Below are 25,832 nucleotides of genomic sequence, written 5' to 3'. Positions count from 1 at the left end.
TTTGAAAGATATCGTATAGAGATTAGTGCTCAGGGCGGTTCCAGTTGGTTAAACCGGGTAAAAACACTCCCCTTTCACAAATTGTGAGGAATCCGTTTTATCGTCCAGTGATTTGTTGGAAGGTCCCTCAATTTGAATTTCTTTCTCGTCTCACGGTTTCGTCTCGTTAAATTGCAGATTTCAAGATTGCTCGGCGTCCTTTTGCGGGCTTTCTTAGCTCAACTCTAATGTATCTTTATAACTTTTGTATTCAATTAACACTGGGCTGCCTGGGAGATCTTCAGTTTTGGCTTTCATTCGATATTCATGAGATTTGAATAATGTTTTGGTTTGAAGTACGCCTTTCTTTTCTTTTATATCAAATCTCATTGTTGTAACTTATAGATAATTATGTATCGAAGTGCAATATTGCACTATTTACCTTATAATATGTTATTTATTAGTGGTGACACATTATGATCGCTATAGATACCTACATGCGAATTAGTAACCTACGTAATATCTATTTGACAGCAATGTCAATCAGTATGATTCTGTTATTACAGCTCCTACCAGGAAGAGATGGATCTGTACAATCTATATTACACCATCCCATTCTAATAAAGAATTTATAACTTACAAAAGTGTTCTTATAGTTTAGTACTTATCCTATTTTGTTGATTTATATAAACACTTTATTTCATAATAAAGAGTCTAGACTACATTACACGAAAAAAAAAAACAAAATAAATCACATTAAAACTACATTTTCATAGTTTCGAAGTTCTTTTGTTTCCATAGCAAGAACTAGAACACTAGTATTCATACTTAATACAAAAGTAAGTCAATATTTTCTAAGCAAACACGAGAGCCGGCCATTTATTATGCTCGTGCTCTAAAAGTTAACTAAGCATGCTCTGAGGTTAACTGGAATTTGCATAAGAGTGTGAGAGACAGCGAAGTAGCTTTAAAGATCGTATCTTTTTATCACTTTATATGTGTAGAGTCAAGATAGTGTAATTGAGCAGAATGTGAAAGGTTTACGTTTTATATCAAACTCCAGTTAAAGGCAAGGAGAAAAATACTGATTTTAATGCTATTTTGTTTTATGAATCGTTTACTTTTTCCATTGAATTTAGTTAGTACTTATTTAGCAATCTGTGATTTACAAATGGAGAATTTCAGAGGTAAATATCATGCTAAAATAGATTGTCCTGTCTTGCAAATTAATTATAAAAATAAAAGAATACCCTTAACACCAAATGGTACTTTTAAGACCAAATGGTACGGCTTTTTTAAGTTATCGACTTCTACGCATACTCGTACATGCTACCATTTTCCATCAGTGAACAGTTTAAAAGCAAAACCACGTTCAAGACAGACATTAAAATCTTAAAACTTCCAACCTTCTTGCTAACCCAGTTTGTTAAGACATATTAAAATCTTAAAACATCCATACTCCATGGTAACCCAGTTTGTTAATCCCGCCCCAGTTATGATAGACGCCTCACCGTCTCATGGCTAACGACTGGCATTACCATACGATGACATAGCGAACTGGGGAGATTAGTTCAGCTATTATCATTATGTCTATTATTCTCCATTGTTCTTCTTATTTATATAGTTTCTTAGTATTTTAGGAACTGTCTAAGATAGACTTGGCTTGATGGTTAGGAGATCTTTCTTATATTTGTAGCTTTTGTTTCTCTTTATAAAAAAATTTGTTTGTTTTGTTTGACACTAAATTATTTTTCTTTCTACTAATGTCTTTATGAATTGGATCTACGGATATTTTTAGCATTTTAGTAACGCGTTGGTAAGCTTTTCTGTGTTGTTTGTTACTATTGTTATTTTGTTCGTTAATATCTATCGTATGCCGGTTTATCTAGAATAATACCAGTTTTCTTTGTAAAGAATAGACGAACGAAATTAGGCCAGCTTCAAGAGAAAAATATGTAACATCGAAATAGTCGTCACAATTACTCGTATATGTGCTAATGGTGCTGTCCTTTGCAATCACACTATTGTATCTTTGTGCTATTTTTACTAATGGACACAACTAGTTCAAGTTAGAATAAAACAAAAAATACGCTCATTACAACCCTTTCATATAACAAAAGTCAGCTACTTTGTTCACGTAAAACCCGGCTTAAATAAACTTGTTTAGCGAATAGTAAAAGTAATGTATATAGAGTAGGCTTATGAAACATTCATGGGGCTCCGTATTTCACCTTACATTCAAACTGCCTTCACATTTGGCGAGAGAAAAACTATTGACTTACTAAATCTAACGCCGGGAATAGATTTTTGTTAGAGGCAGACATGTTTGGGAATTTTCTTTTGAGGTTATTTTGAAGGAAAATAATTATTTTTAGTCTTGTATTATGTCGTAACTGGCTTTCAGTAATGCTTTCAAGATGAATCGGAGCAAAATAATCAGTAACTATAAAACAAATGCTAGTCAGCCTACACAAAACACGATTTGAAACGAGAAGAAAACGGTCTCCTTATTATTTCAATCACTCTAATTAATCCTATTAGCTCTCAAATACCCTTTCGAACAGGAGATTCACTACACCTATTACCACTACACAAGTACCTATTCTAAAAAATATTCAGATACATACACATACGCGCACGCACACACATTGTCAATTCGTTATTCACTGCACCCTCACAAACAAACATAGGGTAGAATATATCTGCGTGAAACCCTGTCGGGACGCTAACAGGTGCAGAGTGCAAAAATAAACATTTTAAATCGGTGCTATCGAGCAGCCTAGTCGGGTGTCTTTGAACTCTGTCCCACGTTTACTTATGCACACACAGTCTAAGTTAAATGGAGCGACGTATAGATTCATACCTGTGGTTGGTAGGCACATCTCGGTATAAAAAAATGAAGTAAAGCTTGGATTGGTCTGTAAAACATTAACATTTTTATCCTGATCTGCTCAACCCGTACATCGACGTTCTTGCTCGGTGAAGTATAAAAACTGCTATAATATAAATAACTCTTTAGTAGATACCTACTTCAAAACATTAGGTAAAAAGAAAAAGTCTGTTTACCTATAGATACTCATTTACTTACTATAGATTTGATACCAAGATGCATTGATACCTTTTTCGTTCAAATCGGACTACTAGTTTCCGAAAAATACACCTTACAACAATATTGTGAAGATAAACTCCTGTACTAAGATTACACCTGTATCGTATCGAATTGAATCTCAAATGCACTTCTAAATCTGCATCCAGACGTGACAAAAATACTTGTAGAATGTAGGGCATACATTTTATGTGTGTCGGGATCGAAGCTGTGACCCCTTGGCACAGAAAGAGGCTTAGCCACTGTGCCAGTCTATTGGCAGTGGCAGTATGTAAGCTCTCAACATAAATTGGTTTAGATTGAAATAATAGAGTGATACTGGACTAACAATATTATGGACCTAAAGAGTTTGGGTGCTCGTGCTAATCGTGAAAAGTAATGTTCAGGTTTAAAATGTTCTTTCGGTGTTACATAGCTTATTTATTGAAGAAAGGTAGGTACTGTTAACTACGGTTTTATGTATTTGAGATTGGATTGTATAAAAGCTCTTTAAAGGCCATCGAGGATGATGAAACCTACAAACATAAATAAAATATACAGTAAGAGATATATAAAATGAAATACTACTAAGCTTATTTACTTCAGTAATACTATTACTGGCAAAAAAATATTTTCAACGTCATGTCTCTTGGGAAATACCTGAAAAGACTCGAGCACTATAAAGATCAGATCAAAAATTAATCAATTGTCAAAGTCAAGTAACATAAAAAAAATATTAAAATATAGTACTAAAGAAATGTTGTGTTACGAAAAGCCTTTACCTAATAGAAACATAGTGCATAAGCATAAGGTAGACTTTTAGGTACCTGCAATTTAAATGGTTATCGAGCAGTGTCGAGCATTTTCTCAACTACATTGGGATTGGCATCCAATCTACAAAAATAACACCACGCATTAAACAGTTATTAAGAACACTGTAAAATAAATTAATTTAAAAATCTCTTACCTACATATATGTGTAAATTCGGTACATTTCCACGTGCAAAAAGTCAGTCTGTAGTAGTTCTTTCACCATTCAGGTGTAAGTTCAGGTCACTAGGTCGAAAAGAGTGGCTCTACGCGACTCGACGGATTAAAAATTTCCCACATTTTTAATATTCAATTTTTGAAAAGTACTTAGTTACCATATTTCGTGAGAGTGAGCCTTTAACGAGCTGGATAATGTGTGGTGTGTTATTAAACGAAAAACTGTATTTTTATGCTGCTAAAATTACTGTATTTTTAGCGTCACCGCCAATTTTAAACTACGCCTTTTTGAAAGCACATAATTTAAATGCTACGGCAGTTTTATAAAACCAGTATTTTATAGGTAATCAACGTATGTAGATTGTCATTTGTTTCTAATACAAAAGTTTAATTTAGTACTTTTTTTAAGCTAACATATGTAAGATAAAAGCTATGTACAAATTGATGTCATCTAACCGACTCGAAAGTGCATAAACAGAAATCCATCCACCTTGAAATTCTACACTAAAGCCACAAAGAGTTTACACAGATAATGGATCCATAATAAGTCAAGATTAGCCTCCTATTGGATGCAATACCCCTCTTCTAAAGTGAACCAAACCAGTTTAAAATGGCGGCGACGGCAGTCAGGCTAATGGCGTAGTCAAGTTCCGAAAGGATAACCCCCTAAGTGTTTTCTTTTTACTTAGCCATTTCAAAATGGGGTTACGAATAAGAGTATCCGCATACTACTCAATTCTAGTCGGCCGATAGTTCAAATCAAATCACATCAAATAATTTTATTTCCAGGGTTCATTGGCATATAGAGATATATACCTTAAAGACTAACATACATATTATATTGTACAAAATTGTTAGTATATAAAAACTTAAAACTATGTTAGTAGCACTTTACTATGCACCATGTCACTGTGAGGTTGTGTGTTGTTGGGTGCAGTTGGATTGGGCTCATAATTCAGTATGAAGATGAGTGAAAGTACGTAGGTAAATGCAACTACAATCAGGTCCGATATCAGACAGCCTAAAAGCTATATTTAAATTCACTATTTGCTAGGAAAAAAACTTTTTTCGAACTACCGGGCCAACAGTCGGCCTACTGTTTAATCTACAGTATGCGCGTAGAGTAAAACCTTTCCACGACCGCACTTAGGCTTTTTATTGCATTCCCAGGTTGTTTAATCAAAGCAAATTGTTGGAAATATTTCTTTCTGTCGAGATAAAGGTCCACTTAATCAAATTTTCTGTCCGGTCCTTAACCTTGTTTTAACTCATTTTGTTCCTAATTCACTTAATCGTCGTTCTTGCTTTGTATTTATTTTCACAATTTACGTTTTGGTAAAGATTTTCCTGCCGACCGTGTTATTTTTGGTGCGGTCTTTTATTCCAGAAATCGAACGTTTTCATATTTTATTACATTAAACCTCTTCAGTAATTTGAAAAAAAAATAAAAAAAAAATAACATGGACTCATGTACGCAAGCTATAAATCGAGATAATTGTAATCGATTCTTTATCGAAATGTTCCGAATGATCCAAAACATTAGTTCTAGTATTATCGCACATGAGACGGGAAATCGAACGATAACGATATATCGTCGAAGTGCCAAATAGAATCTTATGTACATTTGTTTAGGACGGCAGCTGGGCCCATATTAGCTTTCGGCTGCTCTTAATGCATACAATATAAGTTGTTTGAAGGGCTTATAAGGTTAATATTTGAGGTATCGAATTACTTTTTCTGTTTTAGTTATGATTGGCAAAAGTTTTGTTCCGTCGTATATGTTTTGTTATGAAATATACTTGTTATGGTTTATTGCCAGTTTTATTCAGTTTATATTTTATTGGCATTTATTAGCAGTTTTTAATAAATAAAAGACTCATCATCGCATTTTTATCTCCTCAAAAGTTAATAACCTGCAAACAATTTCATGTGAATTTATTTTGCGATTTTCAAACGTGTAAATGTTCGCACATCCCATTTATCTTAACCAATTGGCTATCCACCCGAACTAACGACCTATAAAACATGTACGGCCTGGGAACATTCCCAGCGTATCTATATGTGAAGTAATACCACCCAACGGGCTGGACCACGGAGTAATCAAAGATGATCAGAGATGCCATAATTAAGGTAGGTCAGGCGCCTTCTTCTAGGTCAAAACGATCAGTTACGAAATAACTAACGAGGCGTTCGGGTTCTTTGAGACATTTGTCAACGATTTTAGGTATTACAAAAAATCGGGTCCAAAAAAGGCCTGTAAGAGCGAGAAAGTAACGGTCCTCGTTTTCCGCACACCCGCATTTTGGCGCTCTACTTTCTTAGGAGTTTTTCGTTTTGGCACCTCTGCCAGTCATTTTATTCTCCATGGGCTAGACTCACCCCATACATTTTCCACTTAAGAAATATATCAGCACTACAACAAATGCATGAAAAAATATGGTTGTTTTTCTACATACACGCAGATAATATAAATAAGATGAATGTTTATTATATTCAGTTGCCATGGTTACCCCGGCTGAAGAATTCCTCTTACGATGTTATGAAATAGAGAGTCGGTCTATGATAGGATAGGTCATTCTAATAGATGCGCATCATAATGGAATATGAACGTATAAAAATCTCAGTATATGGTTTACTGGGTTAATGGGAGAAATATTAAATGGGAGAGCTATTTATTCTTGTCAATTAAAGCGATGGTAATGAAGCAAACATGATAGCACAATTTATTCACTTGAATAATTTCTGTGCATGGTCCAGGACAGATAATGGTAGTATAAGATAAGTGGTCTGATAGTTGGATGACAATTTATTTGAAGATAGACATGAATTCAATCAAACTTACCGATACCGATACCGGTTCTACACAGATCTTTGTAATGTGCGCTGATCTGATCTTTGTACCTTTCATATCCGTACACATCAACTGGCCCGATCTATCGGTGAACTAAAAGTTTGCAGTTAACGTGGCCTTTGAATAATCATAATATCACTAATTCTTAAATATTGTCTAAGTGATTTGGTCCAAGTTACCACGACACAGTATCGAATCACTCGGCTCATTACTGAGTCATTCGCGTGTGGTAAGTGGTGTACCACACTAGATAATGTCTCGTTACCATGCCAAGTAATTGGAATAATGGCAGCTAATGTTACATTGAATATTTATTGGCTTCAGCAGTTTTCAAGACAAAGTTCTGATATTGTCGTGTTAGGTCATGTTTAGATACTTTACGTCTCGTTTTACTGACAAACATGTCAATGTCCATTTTGGTGTATCCAGGGACCATCATATAAGATCAGTCATCAATACACGTTTGATCTACAAACTGATCAATCACGACTTCTACTTCTGTTTCCAAAAACAAAATCTATAAACAATGTATTAAGATAATTGACTGCTTAACAATTTCACATATAGACATACGTATTGTATATAACAGCACTATGCAACCGATACCAATACAATAGGTTTAGCGAAGTAGGAAGTAGCACTGTCTAGAGACAGATATTACAGAATACATATTCGAATAATACCTATGTTCAAACCATTATAATGTAGGGGTAATCGTTAAACCGACACTTAAATTCCTGGCCTTTGGACTGGCCATAGCTACTACTATGAGTATTAAGAGCTCTCTTCCATGACATTACTGTGGGGAGAGCCTCGTTAACCCTTGTCTGCGCTGTGGGACATTTGTAAAGGCAGATTATTTCGGAACAATTTGTTTAGTGGACGTGGACTATCTACGTGACATGAGGTGTAAGCATTAAGGTAGGCAAAAGGTACATTTTTCAAGATAACTTCTTTCATACTAGTGAAAGAAGTTCTCTTAGAGGGTTAGATGTCACACGCTATGTTTAAATGATTTGTAATAATGTATTGTTAGAAGAGGACCAACTTGGAAGTTGAATTGCACACAATTGTTCATACATCGCAAAATTTTTTGGAGATGGGAAATAAACAGAAGACATGCCCCTCCAGTGGGAAAAAGTGTCAGACTTTAACTTGAACCACCTTTGTTCCTTAAGGATATGTTTGTGCACCCGGGATGACTCTTTCTCTTATAACTCTTTCTAACATTCCCAGTACTACTATTGGGACCTGGAATTTACCATAGTATATAATATCCATTTGAAGCCACTTAAGAGCACATACTCATAGGGTATATTCCTCCCATAACGCGTTATTTAAGGCATTACACTGCGGTGTCGCTCCATGCGGTAACCGTTCTAATGTGCCAAGTAATTGTTAACTTAATTGGCATAATGCTAGTTCGTGTTACGCAGAATGTGCCAGTTAGTGCCACTAATTGGCACAGAACGTCGTTACGATATGATGGAAGACTTTGACGTTCAAAGCGATATTTTAGCGCATTATTGCATACATTTTGTGGGACGAGTAGCTAGGGAGATGTGTGGGTGTGCTTTGAACAGTAACTAATGAAGTGATATCGAGAGTGAATGTCATTTGTTTTATGTCATTTAATGCAAACAAAAAACAATTGAAGGCAAGGATGGAAAGCTTCAATAACATTATTCGATTTCGGGACCGTACTATCTGCAAATTCATGCTTTCAATTTGTACTTACGTAAAATTATAAGTAAGTCCTTTATTTTTATAAATTGAATACTTTGTTTGTCTACTCTTAAAAAGTCTATTATTCTCGAGTGTTGACTTCTAATGGAAGTTATTAACGGCTTTATTTACCAGCTTTTCATGAAATGGCCGTGATATAAGGCTGAAGCCTAGTCGTAACTATAATGGGTAACACTAAAAGCGTCATAAAGTCGGCCAAAAATGGCGCGTAGATGAGACCGAGTTTCGAGATAAGTCATCATACTTGTAATATCAGTATAATGTTAATGTTGGCTTTTAATACACTGTTTTTCTGGAGAAATACTCCGCTTTATTACAACTATTTGTGCTAAAGTATAGGTATTTGGTTATTTGTCAATTTCTACATAGTTATATTTTTTGCTAACTGCAATTTTGCCGTTTGAATTAAATAGCGAAATATTTTGGACAATTTTTCCAAAATATTTCGCTATTTAATTGAAAACTGACGCGTAAGCAAATTAAAATCATCAAAAATTACCAAAATGCTAAAAATAAGATGCCAGATTATTATTGAAATGAATATTACCATCTTATTTTAAACATTACAGAAAATCGTTGCATATTAACTAGATGTTCAGCACATCTATTAAAAGTCTTACAGCCACGGCAGTCTGAAAGCGCCTTTCATTCCACCATAATAGGTTCTATTGTACCCAGATTAAACACTTTAGTAAAATGGTTCATTCAAAATTAGATCGTCTAGCATGAAATTCAGTCTAATATTAACAAAGGCTTTTGTAACCGTTTGTCTGTTTTGCTTCTCTATGCTAATGTAGGGCAATTTATTCTAGCCTATCTTTTGAAAGGTGTGAGATGGAATAATAATTGAAAATAGGCTGCTTTTGTATTTTTAATAGTCTGGGTAGGTAAAAGTGTAATGTTTATAACAATATTGAAACTGTTACCTATAACTTTTGACTATTTATTTTTCTTTCGTAAATGAATCATAGATCTCCTGATATTTTATATTTATTTTCTAAACGTATCTACTTAAGCCAACGTGACAAAAAAGTTCAGTATCATAAATGTCCTCGATAAAACCATAAAGTAAGATAGAATCTTGAAATTTCTTTGTAATTTTCCTCTGAGAGACAGTCACCTAACTTTAACACACCTTGCCAAACATGTACCTACGTACTTGTAAAACTACCAACCTGAAAGAAAAACATGTCCATTAAACGATTACTTTTGAAATCGACAAGTAACCGTGTTAGCACGACCACATAGCTACCGTGGTTGTGACGTCAGCTGAAACCGAACCACAAACGTTTGTTATTTTTAACACGATCCGCAGAAATAATGCTGAATGGCCACTATTGGCTAGTTGCGAGATTTCAGATCAAAGCAGCTATTGGTTACTGAAATTATTAATTCTTTTGCGGTACAAAGGGGCAGTAGAGTGTCGTGTGGGTATAAATTACAGTTGAAGGAAAGATTTTTAAAATATGACTAGTTTTCTTTCTCTTATGATTATTTTAGTTGTCCTGATCTATACTTTCTCGAATAATTAGGATTACCTCTGGTATATGATTAACCAAATAAAGTCACTATATTTTGACTGCTTCTAATGATTGTATAATGTGTCTAATTTTAAATGTGTGTATGCGTCTTTTGTTGCGCAATAAAATTTACTTTCTTACTTTCTAATGATCGTAAAACATTAGAACTGCTGAATGTCTGGTTAGAATGAGCCAACCATAAATGATGAACACAGTTCGTGACTGATGACGTAGCGCTGACATCATGACGTCACATGAACCGTAGAATCAATCCATACACTGATTTTCCCATTCAATTTTGGAGACACATATAAATATATTATTCTACTGTATTTTAACTACTCGACATAATTAAGATACAGCAAAGGCAAATAAAACGCCACATAAAATCTCACCTTTTGAAATTCAGCATCAACCCCACAAAAATTTTAATATCACACCACCATGACACGACACCGTAAACCTTTAGTAATTCTTTACGCCGTCAATTGTAAGGCAGCGACACATAACTTGCGAAAGATTGCTACACCCTCATCAAATTTGATATTGTAGGCCACATCAATAGAGGTTGCTCTATGGTAAATAGGATGCGGCGTGAATATTAACCTTTTTATTGTATTCTGCTTGCGTTTATTGACAGGGAATTGAATTGTGTGAGTGCTATTTACATATTATAATTTTGACGAGATGATTTTGGGTCCTGACAATTTTTTTGGCATTAATTTAGTTTCACACGTTTTATATGAACGTAAGTTTAACTACTTCAAATTCCTTCCCCAAAGAAGTAATTTTCGTAAAAAACACTGCCCTATTATTTGCCACACTAGGTAGAGATTACTTCTCAAGTGGAAAATTCATGAACTTCACGCGTATTATTAAGTACTTATTTTCAAACTACGCAATTTGATCTAAAATTAATATCTATAAGATCATGAAACTTCACATTAACGCAATAATACCCATCAAAGATAATCCCCGTCAATAATAGCAACACTAAGTTCCCGTATGTTGGCGTAACAAGTTACCAGGGAAGCAGAGGTTTACTGGACGTCGAACGTAAAGGGATTTCGCATCGACTGCAACTGAGTTAGACACCCGATGAGTGCTGTGTCATAGGAATTATGTAGAAGGTTCACTTCGTGGCCACAGCTATATACAAATGTTTTTCACTAACAGTAACTTGACAGTGTGCTTACATTGACGTTGAGCTACAAACTAAGCACAACTTATATCTTGTGGATATGAAATGCACGATTAGTTAATTTTTAGATACGTTTTTACACTGTGGATATTAAGGTGCAATTTAATAACGACTGCAATTTATAAATTTTATTGAGAAATAAGGTATTGATTTATCTAGGTATCTATATATTTTGAAAAAACTTGTAGATCAAATCGTCTTTAGTAAAATCTTATTTGATCTCGGTTCTCCTACAAAACTTTATTTCATGGTGTATAATTTACAATTACACAAGTAGTTAAAAATAAACAAGCCTATAGAACAATTTATTGTAGTACTTCTGTACCTTTACTTTTGTATTGCCACATACGCAACTCCAGTTTGAACTATTCATTAGTACGGCGTTTGACATGCTGTCGGCTTATACATGCGACTCGTCACTGCCGGCGTAATCACATTAACTGGGTTATTTTGCTTGCATTTAATTGAGAACACGCGTATTCTAGCTAGAATCGAACTATCTCTATTTTCTATTACTAGGCCATTTTTCAAACTTGGAATACTTATTATACTTTGGTAATGTCAGTAGTGTTTTGTTTTCTAATTTGTATGTGACAGCTAACGTTCTTTGTATGTTTTCAGATAGTGCCAAACCTTGTCTACAAAATCCAGTGCTTATTGAACTCAAGTAAACTGACGTTCATCAACTGATACAAAAGATATTGAAGGTCCAAAAAGTGCACGAAAATACAATCACAGAAAATCTGCAAAAGTTCGCAGCCGTTGGCAAATAGTGTTCAAACTGAGTGACAAACGGCACGGTGTAATAAAATAAAGGACTTAAGCCCCATTGTAATGTCAGTGAATAGCAACGTCATTGGTGCAAAAATGCAATGGGCCGGTGGGGGGGCGGGGGGCGTTCTGATTGGCTGTCACAGTGATTCATTGCATTCGATAGTAAACTTCCATTAAGAACGAACGTCTGAACGCCAAAATGTCAGCAGGTAATTCTATGGATGTTGTGACGTGATGTGTGTAAATGTATGTGTTCAATGTTGTAACTCGATGTTGTACAATAATTGGAAATAGCAATTGGCTTTTTATATATTATTTAAGAAGTCCAAAATTCCGAAATTACCAATTTTATTTTATGAACAATCTTTGTCGTTGATTAAAAAATAATCAATCGACACAGATTCCACTTGTTTTGTCTTTTTACTGTTATTTGCAATGTTGTTTGAACGATATTAATTTCATCTTTCAGATCACGAAACTAATAGCAAAATAACAATAGGTAACTATTCGCCTATTTTTATGTTCATGTTGAATTGTTTTCGTGATTTTCTCACAGGGGTCATTTCTCAAGCAGGGTCGGCGGTGGCCATGATCGGAGCGAACCTTCGCTTCGGTTCGGCAGGGGCTACAAACTCCTCGGTGGTGAACAATACTCGCCACTGCCCGCCAGGGGGCGCAGCGAGCGCTGCAGCATTGTTAGCACTGTCCAGTTTGGGAATGTCTGCTAATCTGGCACTGATGGCTGTCATACTTAGCAAAAAGCAGCTACGAAGGTGAGTTCGCCTCAAAATAACATTGAAATGAAATTGTCTGTAGGGAAAAGACACGCTTGTACTGACAGATCTTTATGAATACCTATTCATATTTTGATAACTGTAGCTATTGAAGAATTTTTGTGGGAATTTCACAAAGACCTGAATAAGAATATTGGAATAACATTAAAGGACGTAAATCACGATAACTGGTTCCATTCGAATATCCAAGGCGTCCAACAACAATATTATCAACGAAAAGAAAGACATAAAAAAGCAAACATAAATCAAGCCGCAATACTTTGGAAGAAATAAAGGCCATAAATTTTAGGCAACACAGAATGAGAAAAAGGAAAAAATGAATGTTTATCATTATTCAAATGTTGTTTATTTTACGATCCTGCGGTTCATTTACAACCGTCGCAATATGTGCTTCACGAAGACGTTACAGAGGCAATAACGTTAAGGTTATATTATTTGATACGACACGTAAGCTATGTTCGCATTATATGTCTTATTGTCGGCTCAGAGATCGCCACCGCAGATTGGGCACGTCTGTATTCGCCAACACGGAATACTGCTTAGCCGAGAATACTGAATCTACATTTTATATTGCGTCAATCTGATAACTGTTTAGTTAGGCTTTCAGGATTTTATCCAATTTCAAGTTGAATCTCCAAAATTAACTTCGGAGTTGACAAAATTGGAAGGTTCGCACATAATTAGATAATATCAGGCTTTTCTTGTTAAAAGGTTTCTTATTTGTGAATCGAAAAAGTTTTATATAAAAAGAACGTTGTATAAAGAACTTCCATTAAAAGTTCACTTCATTTTGCTAGAATAAACATCGTTTCGCTTAAATAATGTAAGGTCTGATGAAAAAGTAAAATAAATATTTTCAAGAGACTCACTGAGAAGAATATTCTGCTACCAGAAAAAGTAACGTAAAAATCTATCCATCCATAAGATTTGTGAAAGTTCTATCTATAAATAGAGAGGTCTGGCTAGGGCTGCCATCTTGAATTCCGCCAAACCCGGACAAACATTAAAAAAACCCGGACATTTGGCGTAAATTGCATTTTTTTCCCGACCGAGTACGATTTTTTAAACAAAATAATAGCTAATTTGTAATCCATTCACTATTAACACATACTTAAATTCAATGAGGTACTTCCTTACATGAAAAGTGTCCGGGTTTTCCCCGGACGCTTCTTGAAAACCCGCCCGGACGGGGTCAAAACGAGGACAAATCCGGGGAAACCTGGACGGATGGCAGCCCTAGGTCTGGCTGATGTTGATTCGGACAATGTTTTCTAAAATAAGTCAGCAGTGGAAGTCCAATCGACAGACCAAAGAACTTATTAAGGATTAATTTCACTAGATATTTTCAGTTTCATAAAGCTAGTTGCAAAATAAATAAAACATTGACCACTCAATCCTAACTCTTAAAAAACGTATAAAATTCTGATTGAGCAAAAAGTTATGTGAGTTCATTCTGAAATCCACTTTGAAAGTACTTACGAGTACTAAACACATATTTATTTTAGTCTGCTCTGCTCCCAATTTTCTTAAGTACCTTTAGCCCGAATCTAAGATATAAAGGCTACAGAAAATATGATTTACACTAGAGGGTTCAATTCTAGCGAAATCAAATTACCGTCAGACTATCGGTAGTAATTCAATAAGATAGGATCTACTTAAATATATCGGATTGAAGGTGTCTTTAGGTAAAGCTGGAGCTAAAACTGTAGTGATTTAATAAGGCTTATTGATTCATAAATCTATTAGTGTGTGTCTGAACGAATTATTTTTTGTTTCTTTCAAAATAATGAAGATGGACTATCTACTCTTATTTAATTTCTCACACCGAGAGTCCTTGCACAGCAAACTTTTAGTTGGTCGATAGTTTGACTCATAGGTGCACACATTACTACGATGAGGTATCCGGGCGGAAACTTTTGAAAGAAAAGAGAAGTGAAAGAGAAACCAATTTGAAATATTGTATCAGATTCATTTATAAGGAAAGGCTACAGCCTACTTGGGATCTGAGTGGGCGGAGTTGTTCCCAGGGGAAGCGAGTGAAACCACTGGCAAAAGCTAGCTATCTTATAAAATTCTGTTTGACTTTCAAAGCAAATAGGTTTTGGGACCGATTGTAAAGGTCATTCCAATGGATAAGGGTTTAATTAAGATCTGTCAGATTGTAGAACCGTATGTGTGTACAAACAAACTAAGGTTATTGGTTGGATTTAATTTAAATCTCTGACTCGCAATCTTTGCTTAGAGGCATGTTTAATTAACATATTAATACGCTTGTATTCCCAGTTGATGAAGGCTGAGTTGTATAGCATACTGTCATTTTGCAGATTATACTTTAGGTCCTTGTAGTAGAATTGAGGAGGCCACAGAGGCAGTCACTTAGGAAAATATTGAAACTCGTCCTTACTTGATTAGACTGGACACTACAACATAGTTGGGAAAAGGCTGTGTTAGGTAATAGGAGATGGAAGAAACCTCACAGTTATCAAGGAACTCCTACAATGTTAAAGAAAATGCAGATTTAAAAATTTCATTCAGTGTAGGCCACCGGGCGCGGATTACGGAATGGCTTAAGAACCATTTGCCAAGCATATCTAAGCTGAAAAAAATATACTCCAGATTTAATTTTGGAACTACCTATAGATAACTTTTCACTGTTTGTTACGGAAAACTGGTCCAAGAAGATTGGTAGACCAATGTACAAAGTATTTTGGACGAACTATTCTAGTCTTGTAAGCCAGCCGACGTGGTTACATGTACATTTGTACAAAATCCAAGTCTGGGGCGCTAGATCGATATTTTCTGTAACTTTTATAGAAGCAAGGTAAGATGTATCGGAGTTAGTAATTTGGGAAGAAGTTAGAAGTTATTTTTACATACTGTAAAATAAACAGTTCTGGCACAATATGTGTATGTTACGTGTTATAAAATTATGGTTCACTTTTATATACATAGATATTTACAATACAAAAAAAAACTATCCTAGTAGAACAATAAAAAAAAAAATTATAGTGTTGTTACTGTTGTAAAATTTTCAGATCTCAAATCGACGATTTGACCAGTAGGTAGCACTTTTACGGCTGGTTATTATTTGGTTATCAATATTTAAAGAGTTTTAAATGCTTCTCACCTTCAGAATTATCCTTTTTCGGTTATGTTAAACTTACACGAAATATTTTGGGCCGTACTAGAATGTTATCAAACATCGAAATCTAATTGGCAACAAGTGACTAACATGTTAATGAACAGACTAACATTGTTGGCCATAAAACTAGTTTGAACAACATTTAGTTAGGAAAGGTGCACACTATTGTTGGTTACAGTGTTGCCAGCAAAATGGCCAAGTTAAAGTTGCCACATGTTGATCGTAAAATGTTTTGAATTTTAGAGGTACACTCGTATGTTGTAAATGTTTTACATTGTAGCGTTTTATTACGATAATGTGTCTACTTGGTGTTTTATTGGTGAAACATTGTTTATTGAATATTAGATAAACGGAACTGGAAGGCAATTGAAAATAGGTTTACATGTAAGTATAGATATATCAGTTACGTTGGTATGTATAGGTACTTACAAGAATTTTAAAGTTCAATTGAGTTTATTTAATACTCTTACCACCTAACTACACGACACAACTAATTAAATTACTAACTAAATGTCTGAAGTCATCAAAGAACTATAGGTACGGTAGACCGCACATCAGTGGTAACTGTCATGCACCTTAACTCAATAGTAATCAGTACGATTTTCCTATAAAACTGTTACCACTGACCTGAAGTTGGCTGTACATGTTTAGTTTTTTAACGTTCAGAGAAAATTTAAAAAAATAAACATAAACTGCCTTACCTAAAAATACCCAGTCTCGCCTGCAATACATATTTACGTCACAGATTCGAAGAAAATTTCCCCCTCCCCCCCGAGCCTCCGACCCCAGCCCTCGGGTCCTAAGTATGTGACACTTTGTATGATTGATAAATCGCTTATCGATGTTACGTACCTGTTTCTTGACAGGATGAATTATATCGTTTACGTCATGAGGAACGTTGGTCATAATGTTGGCATCAAGTTGGTGTATTTGGTCCAGTATTTTTGTAATGTTGTATTACATGGGAAAGTAAAATGTATGTTATTTGTAGTGGAGATGACTTTTAAAATAGTACGAGTTATTTAAAAATGCAATTAAATAATAAATAAATGTTTATTTCTCACCACAAATTGTCTTCTTGTTGGTGATGGATGACCAATCATTTCTTATTGAATTTTTAGATTGCTTGTAAATTGTATGTGGCAATCGCCAACACATTTTAGATTATTTTTGTAGGTGAACCCAATTTATTCCCAGAATCATTAAACCGGAAGGCTCATGGAAGAATTTAAGCGGCCATTGTTCTTACAAGTATACATTCTAATGTTTAAGGTCCATTTCTAGGCTCCGTACTAAATGGGTTCTTAACCCATAAGTTCACCATGTTATACGTAGTTATAATTGAACAATCTAGAAGCACCTATAGAACAAACATGTTAGCAGGTACAATGAGAACCTATTCGCTCCAAGATTGCTATTCAATTAAGTCTGTCAGTTACCTGAAATAGGTGTTACACTAGATGATTCAATTTAGTGCTAACACTATTCCATTAAGTGTTCATTCAGAGCGGTCTTATTACAAAGGGTATGCCTGAACTGAATATTTGATTAACAATATGTTATATGATTTTTCTATGGTTTAGCTTTTGTATATACATCGTGGATTATAATACAATACGGTATTGTTTCATTGTGATAAGAGATTGTGTAGAATGTGTATATAAACATTTTATTTAAAAAAAATGAAGTAATTGAAGAAATGATCACGATCTGTATAATAATTATGATTCAATTTAGTAATTCTTCCTCATTTAAGGGATGGTTCCACAAACAAACGAAGTCTCTGACATTTATTATATGCACCTTTTGTCAGAAAATCTAACCTAATGATGTGTAATTATAAATTTAAAAAAACCCCCGACCCAAAAAAAGTACGTAATAATTATGACATAAGGTTAAAAACGCTAAACCCTATAAAAAGCAAAAAATAACTTTTATCACTACGTAAACTAAATTTTGTCGTGTCGGGGGACCGCTCTAATTCATTACTTTAGATAGGTACGTGTTTTTTTTAAACGAATGTTGTAATCAGGTAGGTATCATTTGCTTTATGTAAGTATTTATGAAGGTAAAAAGCGGTCCCCCGACACGTCAAAATTTAGTTTACGTAGTGATAAAAGTTATTTTTTGCTTTTATAGGGTTTAGCGTTTTAACCTTATGTCATAATTATTACGTACTTTTTGGGTCGGGGTTTTTAAATTTATAATTTAATTTTATTTCATGCTTTTAAAGGAGCTCCTTAATTTTCCTTCTTTCATTTAATTTATTTTATCTTAAGATGGGGTCGCTATATGAGATGTCGAGATTTCGAGAAACAATAAAGATTAACCTTTGGACATTCTAGATTTTCAGCAAAATATAAATCGGTTTATCCGTTTCATTCCGGCATTCCAGGGTTTCATCCGCTACATCCCATTTCCAGCATCAGGTTCTCGTCAATCAGAAACATGAAGAGAACTCGTCAAGACAAATTCAACGAGCCCAAACTCGATGGGTTTACTAAAAGGCAGTTCAGGGTTACGTCTCCTACCTTCGTGCCCTAACAGCAGACCAGCTCAGTGGTTCCAAAAGACATTAGTGTTTCAAATTTCAGATCCCACATATACTTGCAAGTAAACTGAGCGTGTAACATTCCTATCACATCTAGCAAACGAGCTGATGACCTTGAAGACCTGAACCGATTTCCACCAAACATAGCTAAGAACACTCCCGACTGACATACCTTTTAAACAAAAAAAACCGCATTACAATCGGATCATCCGTTTGGGAGCTACGATGCCACATACACACACACACACACACACACACACACACACAGACACGTCAAACTTATAACACCCCGTCGTTTTTGCGTCGGGGGTTAAAAACAAGCGGTCATTATTATAAAAGATTTTTTGATGTTATTTTGTTTTTTTAATGTTTTAACTTATTGTTTTGTCCCAGGTGGTCTCACGGTCTGCTATTTCACCAAGCGATAGTAGACCTAGCGCGGGCAGCCATCTTGTTGCCTCTAGGCATCGCCGTATTCCGCTGTCAACCCGTCTACAAATGTTCCTTGGTAGAAACCGCCTTTTTACTTCTGGTAAGTAGCGTTTTAATATACAAAGTAAATGTAAAGTTGACTTCAAAGTAATGGCCATTTCAAAGGAAAAGGTTGTGTATCTTCGTGGCATATATGTACATTTTGTGTATGTGTATGTGCGTTCGGTAGTCAATGTCAGACACAGAAGTTGATATTTTTTTTCTTGAAAATTATGTAAATACTTGAAAGTCAAAGGCTTTCATTATACATAGACCTATTACAGGTTCTTACGAAACTCAATAGGTGCTCCGTTTAAATGAGTGGTTCTTACTAAGACTACATTACAAGAAAATAAGTAGTTGATGTCGATCCGAAAGAAATTAATGTTGATCCACAGCTCCACAGTAAATATCACGTAATACCGTCCACCCACAAACAACCATAATTACGCCTGCCTAAATATAGAAAATAATCCCATCTATTTGTGTTTTCTCTCTCGACGTGACAGCCTTCGGTCACACGTCCGCCACGCAATTTCAACGCGTCAGCGTGGATGAGCCAACACAATGTAAAACCGACCGGCCGACCGACCGTTAGGAATTAAACAGACCATAGGAGTATAACACACTGTCAGTATCAGCTGTTTTTTTGGTCCGCTGAATTTGTGCCACGGTTAGTCAGCATTTTTTTAAAAACATTGCACAAAAATGCAGGCTGGATTTTCTGGGACGGTGTGACCTATGCCTTATGTAGGCATGCAGGGGCAAGTTTACGAGAGTTTTTGTGCAAGATTATTAGAGGGCAGTTTTATTAAAAATACTTTGTATGACGTAATTTTATAAGCACACTATTGAAAATCTTATAAGCATATCCATAATATTATATGATTATGAACTTATGTAGCGTAGTAATTTATTGTAAAACGTAATCGACTGAAACAAATTAATAACAATAATCTCCTGTAAATCGGAACGGCAATAAGCAAAACAAATCACGTTCCTATTTTAAAAAGAGATAATTTCAGCCAAGGTTGGGCTTAAAAACCCTTTTTAGGATAAAATTATACTAATTTACCTAAAAAAGATACGGTATGTACCTAATTCCATTAGAATCAATAATGTATTACGTTTCGTTTTACGTAAACGTTCACATTTAGAAGCAAACGATTCACATTGGTGGCTGGTATTTGTGGAAATGTTTGCGTGGAAATGATTATCTCGATTAATGAACCATGACTCGATCAGGCGACCATGTGGCCCCATTAACTTATATGAGCCATTCTGTATTCATTGACCATAACTTTTTATCATTATAAATGTCCTTTATGTTATCAGTGATGTGAATTAGTGAAAGTAGCATGCAAGGAAGCTTTTTTATTACTTTTGGTTTTGGGGTCCCAAATTATTACGTAATGTTATGTTATACGGACATTCTAATTCAAAAGAATTGAAAAAAAATTGAAACAAAACTTCAGATTGATTTTTGAAAATAATAACTTTAGGTTACTGAAAATTGATTTATAAAAATCTTAAAACTGTCCCTTTATCAAAACAAAAAAGTTACTTTGGTCCAAAAATAACTGTTCCAAATTCACCAAACGACGTTCCAAAAAGATTTTGTAACAAAAACACTGAAGTTAAGTGTCATTAAAGTCGGATGATCATCAATGGAATGCATAAGGTATCAGATCTTCTTAACAAAAGTACCATTGTTCGAGACTAGAGCAGTTGGCACATAAAAGTGATTTATCGCCACTTTAGTTCAGTTGAGAAGGACGAGAAAAAGCTGAGAATAATCTTCGATGCTTAATTTTGATAGAAACTTATAAGTAGAATAGTTGGACTGTTTGTTAACTAATGCGTCTGGTTTTCTCGAGTTATTACGTAGATTAGATAAAACTTCAGGAGTTACTCAGGGAAATGTATTTTTACTAATATTTATGTTTGAAGTAACTAGAATCTATGCTTTTGTTTTATCTCTTTTTTGGCTAGCGGGAAATACCAAAAATACCTACATACATTCGAAATATAATCCTTTATTCCAAAATATATTGGACGAACCTTTTATATAAATACGAAACTATAACCGTACGTTTTTGAAATTGGAACGGTATTGTTTTGCTTAACCCTGACTAACGTTTAGAACATTTCAGGTGACAGTGTCAACAGTGAACATGCTCACTACAGTGCTCAATGATAGCCCAATTTTCCCCGAAAATGAGGAAGAGCAGGCTGATTTATCAGCCCCATTACTGATGGACAGCCCACAGGTAAAATATTATCTAGTCGTCCCCTTTACGACCACTGCCGTAACTTTAATTTGCCCGAGGAGAAAATTTCAAAATTGTCGTTGTAGATAAAGAACGTCCTTTCTTTTCATAATTCCGGCAATATTACAAATGTTCGAATAAAATTGTCGGCGTATTTTCGAATTGTGTCAACCAAAAACTTGGAATTGAATTTCCGTTTTGTTGCAGTGCGTCCTTTTCGGAACATTCATGATTTGGTTCGCGTCTATAACGATAAATCTCGGGCCTACGTTCTTATCTGGGGCTTTGGCTGCCAGCGCGGGCTCTTACGGGTCTTACGGGCCGGCACCGTCGTGCCCACTGGTTCGAGGACCCTTCAGGCATTACGTACTAAACGCTCTCTGGATAGGCGTTAACGCTGTCTGCATCGGATTGACACTTTTCCACTTGAAAAAGCTCCACCGGGATCTCACGAAGGTTTGTATATCATTAATCACACAACACTCGACGAACACTCTCGGGACCCTATAACAGATGGCATGGAGAGGTTAGTTTCACGAGGAGTAATAATAAAAAGTAATGCTTTGTTTACATTGTTTGCATCATCCCATACTCACAAAACCAACTTCTCCATGATCATCATTTGATTGCGAAGTATTTGTACCCATGACATGTCACCCACGGCTTTGTGAGAGATGGTACTAGCTAGAGCAGTTGTTTTGAATGACATGTAACCAGTTCCGTAGTGTATTGCAGTTCACAGTTGCGAGAGACGCAGAGCTAGAGCGCTCCAAAACTCGTTGAAACTCACGAAGTCATCCGCATAATTCCAAGTCGCTGTACAATATTGTGCATATATCCTAGTCGTACGTTGGCCGGTATAGGAATTTTTGTTGGTACCTTGCCAATATTCCTCGTGGTGTACCGCAAATAAGATTTAAATTTTCGGAATGGCCCCACTCGGAATGGACGATCGCTTAGAAGTGCACCGTCTATATAAATTGTAAACAACAAACCACGCTCAATGCTTGCCGTTGCCAAAGTGCGGTTCAGATTTAAGTATTCGATAAATTTAAATCTTATCGCATGCAGGCTAACGTAGAAGCAGTACGAGTAGCTGGTTTAGTGACCACGCTTGTCAGCATGGCAGGTGACAACAGGCGGATGGATAACCTGCCCAACAGCGTCGGACCCAGGGTAAGGAGTGTGATGCATGCTTGTCTCATCTGGTAGTCCTAGGCAATGGCATTTCCAGCTACTGTATATTGTTCTGTTTGATCTGTCTTGCTGTGTGTCTCTGTTGAACAATTTTCAATATTGAAACTGTTTTTTCTATCAATATTACTCGAATCTATGTTATGTAAGTCTTTTTCAATACCGTTTCAAAGCTGATAAACGAATTTTAATCTATTTACTTAATCTCCGAGACTTCTAAATTGTATTGGCTATTTTTTATACTTTTAAATTCTTTGATCAAACTAAATTAGACTTTCCTCTTTAAATCAATTGGCTTTTCGAATCTTAGGCTTGACTGCGAGCAATACACCGTAAATTCATGTTCTAAAGTAAGTTTTTCTTGTTCAGACTGTGGATGGCACACTATCAGACGGCCAATGCCGTCCATCAGGGAGTAATAACCTGCCTCTGGGAGGGGGGCGTCGGCTCCGAGGATACCTGGCGCGGGTGGAACGGGAGGGGGTCCGAAGGGTCCGGATGTTCCTGGTCATCACGGCGGCGTATGTGCTGTTCTGGGGGCCTTTGTTCCTCATCACATTGCTGCACCACCCGGCTTTGACGTCGCATATAGCTTATGAAGTAAGGACTTTAGATTATTATCGTTTTTGTGATCATTTTGCTCAAAGTTCGCCCATAACTTTATAAAACGGAATAGGTGACCCTATTTCGGAAATAATAGTAGGAAATCTACTGTCTCGTGTCATCTGCATTTAGAAATCAAATTAGCGAATACTCCAATGTCCGTGCAAAATGGAACCTGACTGTTTTGTTCCAGATGTATTTCCAAATCACTCTACATATCTCGTACGTGCACGCCGCGGTGAATCCGCTGTTGTTCATGGCTCTGCATCGAGCTCTGCGCCGGGCGGCGTTGCAGCTGTGCTGCGGCTGCTGCGTGCACTGGAGTCAGTTTGTACTGGCTTTGACTGCTGCTGGTAAGGCATAACGAATATGGAAGTAGAGATAGACACTTATCGAAGACTGATTTCTTGACATTCTTTTGTTATTTTGTCTTCGTAGCTCAATCGCCTTTAGCACCAGCGTCGTTCTCGCCAGCGGCCGTATCGCCCGAACCCCCTCCCGCGCCGCCGCCGCCGATGGCCCCTCCCGCCCCCCCGGCGCCGGCGCACTCCGCGCCTGCGCCTCACACGATGATGGTAATTACTTCTTATATGTAAGTGTTGACACCGTAATACGTGGTTTAACTCACTCGCACAATCCCGCACGTCAACTCCCTAGACCCCGCGAGTCGTAGACTAAGATTGCCTGCGAGCTGAATGCATGACCAGGATGAGAAACGTTGTAACGCATATTTTCTCTACCGTGGTAGTGGCGTCCTAGTCCTAGCTGCCCTACTCATAGTAAAACGAATGAAACATCTCGCTCTCAGAGTTGGGAAGTTGAGGAGTGTGACGCTGAGAGTATGTCGAGTGCGCGTGTGCAGGGAGACGAGGATATGATGGGGGAGGCGTGGAGCGGCAGCGTGCGGCGGCTGCCGCGCTCGCCGAGCCCGCTGCTGCCCGCGATCTGAGCGCGCCGCGAGCCGCCCCGGCCGCCGCCCGGCCGCGCCGACGCTCCCGACATATCGCGCATCGCATCATGCTGTACATAGCCATCAGAACATTGACGTCATCACTCTGTACATACAGTTCTTGAGGTGTATCTGTCTCAGTAGTTGTGAACCTCTCAAATCATTGATGTATAGAAAGGGTATTTATGAATATTACGAAATTATTCTTAAGATACTTTTAGCTATTCGGTAGTTTGTGTGTGGTGAAAAGTAATTTTTCTAACATAAGTCTTGAACTGTACATTGTGTAATTTCAATTCTATCGTGTAAGTAAGTCAATATAGAAAGCTAAATTCTAAATACACGAGATAGTAGAAGAAATATATTAACGGCACTTCCAGATACTTATATTCAGTAGTGACCAGAACACAACTCGATATACTATAATAATATATTTTTGTGAGCATAAGTAGATGACGTAAAATTGTCATTAAATGGAACACCAAGTAGATAGGTATAAAAACAAAAATAAAACTGTAGTTTAAGAAGAGAACTTACTATTGTGTTGTTGGGTCTATTTTCTAGATAATTTATTGTACTTATGTAGCTTGGAACTAACTTGCCAACAGTTAAAAGAGCCAAAGAACTGTTTAAAGACTGAATATTTTTTGTATTAATTTTGATAATTTTCCCTTTTTCAAAGCTACCTACAGCATTCTGTTATAATAATGCAGTTTATAGTAGTTAGTCTTAAATGCGGAGTTTTCTTATTGATGTAATTATTGTGCCAAAGCGTTTTATCTACTATACAAAGAATCCAAATCCAACATATGTATAAATACCTACTTATGAAAATCATGTGAGATAGATTGTAAGGTTATCGAAAACAGCGGGACTTCTTACGTTCATAGTTAATGTTTAACAATGATTTAAAATTTAAGAATTAATATTTCATTCATGTAAAATAACTTACTAATTTTGAAATTCTATTGATCTTTTCTTGTTTATTTCTAGATGTTATACAATAAAACGGAATAATAAACAAAAAATAAAATGAAACGTAAATAAAGTCGTCCCGTTTACAATTTATAATAATATACAATTTTATTGATAGTTAGGTTATATTTATTATAAATTGATGTATTAATGATGGTTGTAAATTAAGTAACTATGTTGTAAAATTAAAAGATATATGAACTAACAGAAAAGAGTATAAAATGGTGTTCTTCAAATTATGATAAAAAGAAGAAAATAAATTATTACGAATAAAGTGATTTATTAAATGTTTTAATTCATTTATTACTTGTGCTTATTTTACCCACTTTCCTCATTTTGAAACGACTAAAAATCATTATTAAGATTTTGATAACGTGAAGAAGTACGTCAGTATGTAAAATCGTTTGATTTCCGATCGAAAAAATACGAAAGCAATTCAACTTTGAGAAATACTTCCAAATTGGAATCCCTCTCGGCAAATATAATATGTTTGAATAAGCATACGCGGGAAATATATTTCCCTTATTCTTATTTTTGCTGAAGTAAAACGTACGCTGAATAAGATTTCTCGACAAATCTCCGTACTAACCACGGACCAAGGAAAGATGGGTACAAACAAATATATGACGTGGTCGCCGTAAGGAATTTCTTCTGTTATGGAGGATAACAAATAAACCGTCCAGAGAACTCTTTGCAGAATTATTTATTTCGTCCATTCGTAAATATTTATGCCATTATGC

The 25,832-nt window shown here is 35.8% G+C and overlaps 1 protein-coding gene across 10 annotated transcripts in view; it reads left to right on the top strand.

The window, feature by feature from the left end:
- Positions 1 to 25,336, top strand: part of LOC110378303 (uncharacterized) — a 45,789-nt gene extending 20,453 nt beyond the window's left edge. Inside the window, exons 2-12 of one of the 10 annotated variants that reach the window (XM_064034492.1) lie at positions 11,991 to 12,352; positions 12,613 to 12,642; positions 12,715 to 12,916; positions 19,024 to 19,162; positions 21,255 to 21,371; positions 21,579 to 21,827; positions 22,443 to 22,547; positions 22,935 to 23,165; positions 23,362 to 23,521; positions 23,607 to 23,760; positions 23,977 to 25,336. In XM_064034492.1, the coding sequence (XP_063890562.1) occupies positions 12,343 to 12,352; positions 12,613 to 12,642; positions 12,715 to 12,916; positions 19,024 to 19,162; positions 21,255 to 21,371; positions 21,579 to 21,827; positions 22,443 to 22,547; positions 22,935 to 23,165; positions 23,362 to 23,521; positions 23,607 to 23,760; positions 23,977 to 24,046 (1,467 nt within the window). In that variant the 5' untranslated portion in view covers positions 11,991 to 12,342 and the 3' untranslated portion in view covers positions 24,047 to 25,336. Of the gene's footprint in view, positions 1 to 11,990; positions 12,353 to 12,612; positions 12,643 to 12,699; positions 12,917 to 19,023; positions 19,163 to 21,254; positions 21,372 to 21,578; positions 21,828 to 22,442; positions 22,548 to 22,934; positions 23,166 to 23,361; positions 23,522 to 23,606 lie in introns of all 10 variants that reach the window. The other 9 variants (XM_064034488.1, XM_064034493.1, XM_064034487.1 and 6 more) reach the window with 9 other exon arrangements.
- Positions 25,337 to 25,832: the final 496 nt, after the last annotated feature.

The sequence above is a fragment of the Helicoverpa armigera genome, chromosome 4, assembly GCF_030705265.1.
Source record: "Helicoverpa armigera isolate CAAS_96S chromosome 4, ASM3070526v1, whole genome shotgun sequence".
NCBI classification, from domain to species: Eukaryota; Metazoa; Arthropoda; class Insecta; order Lepidoptera; family Noctuidae; genus Helicoverpa; species Helicoverpa armigera.
Note: the sequence above shows the minus strand (reverse complement) of the source record. Positions and strands in the feature narration are given on the sequence as shown.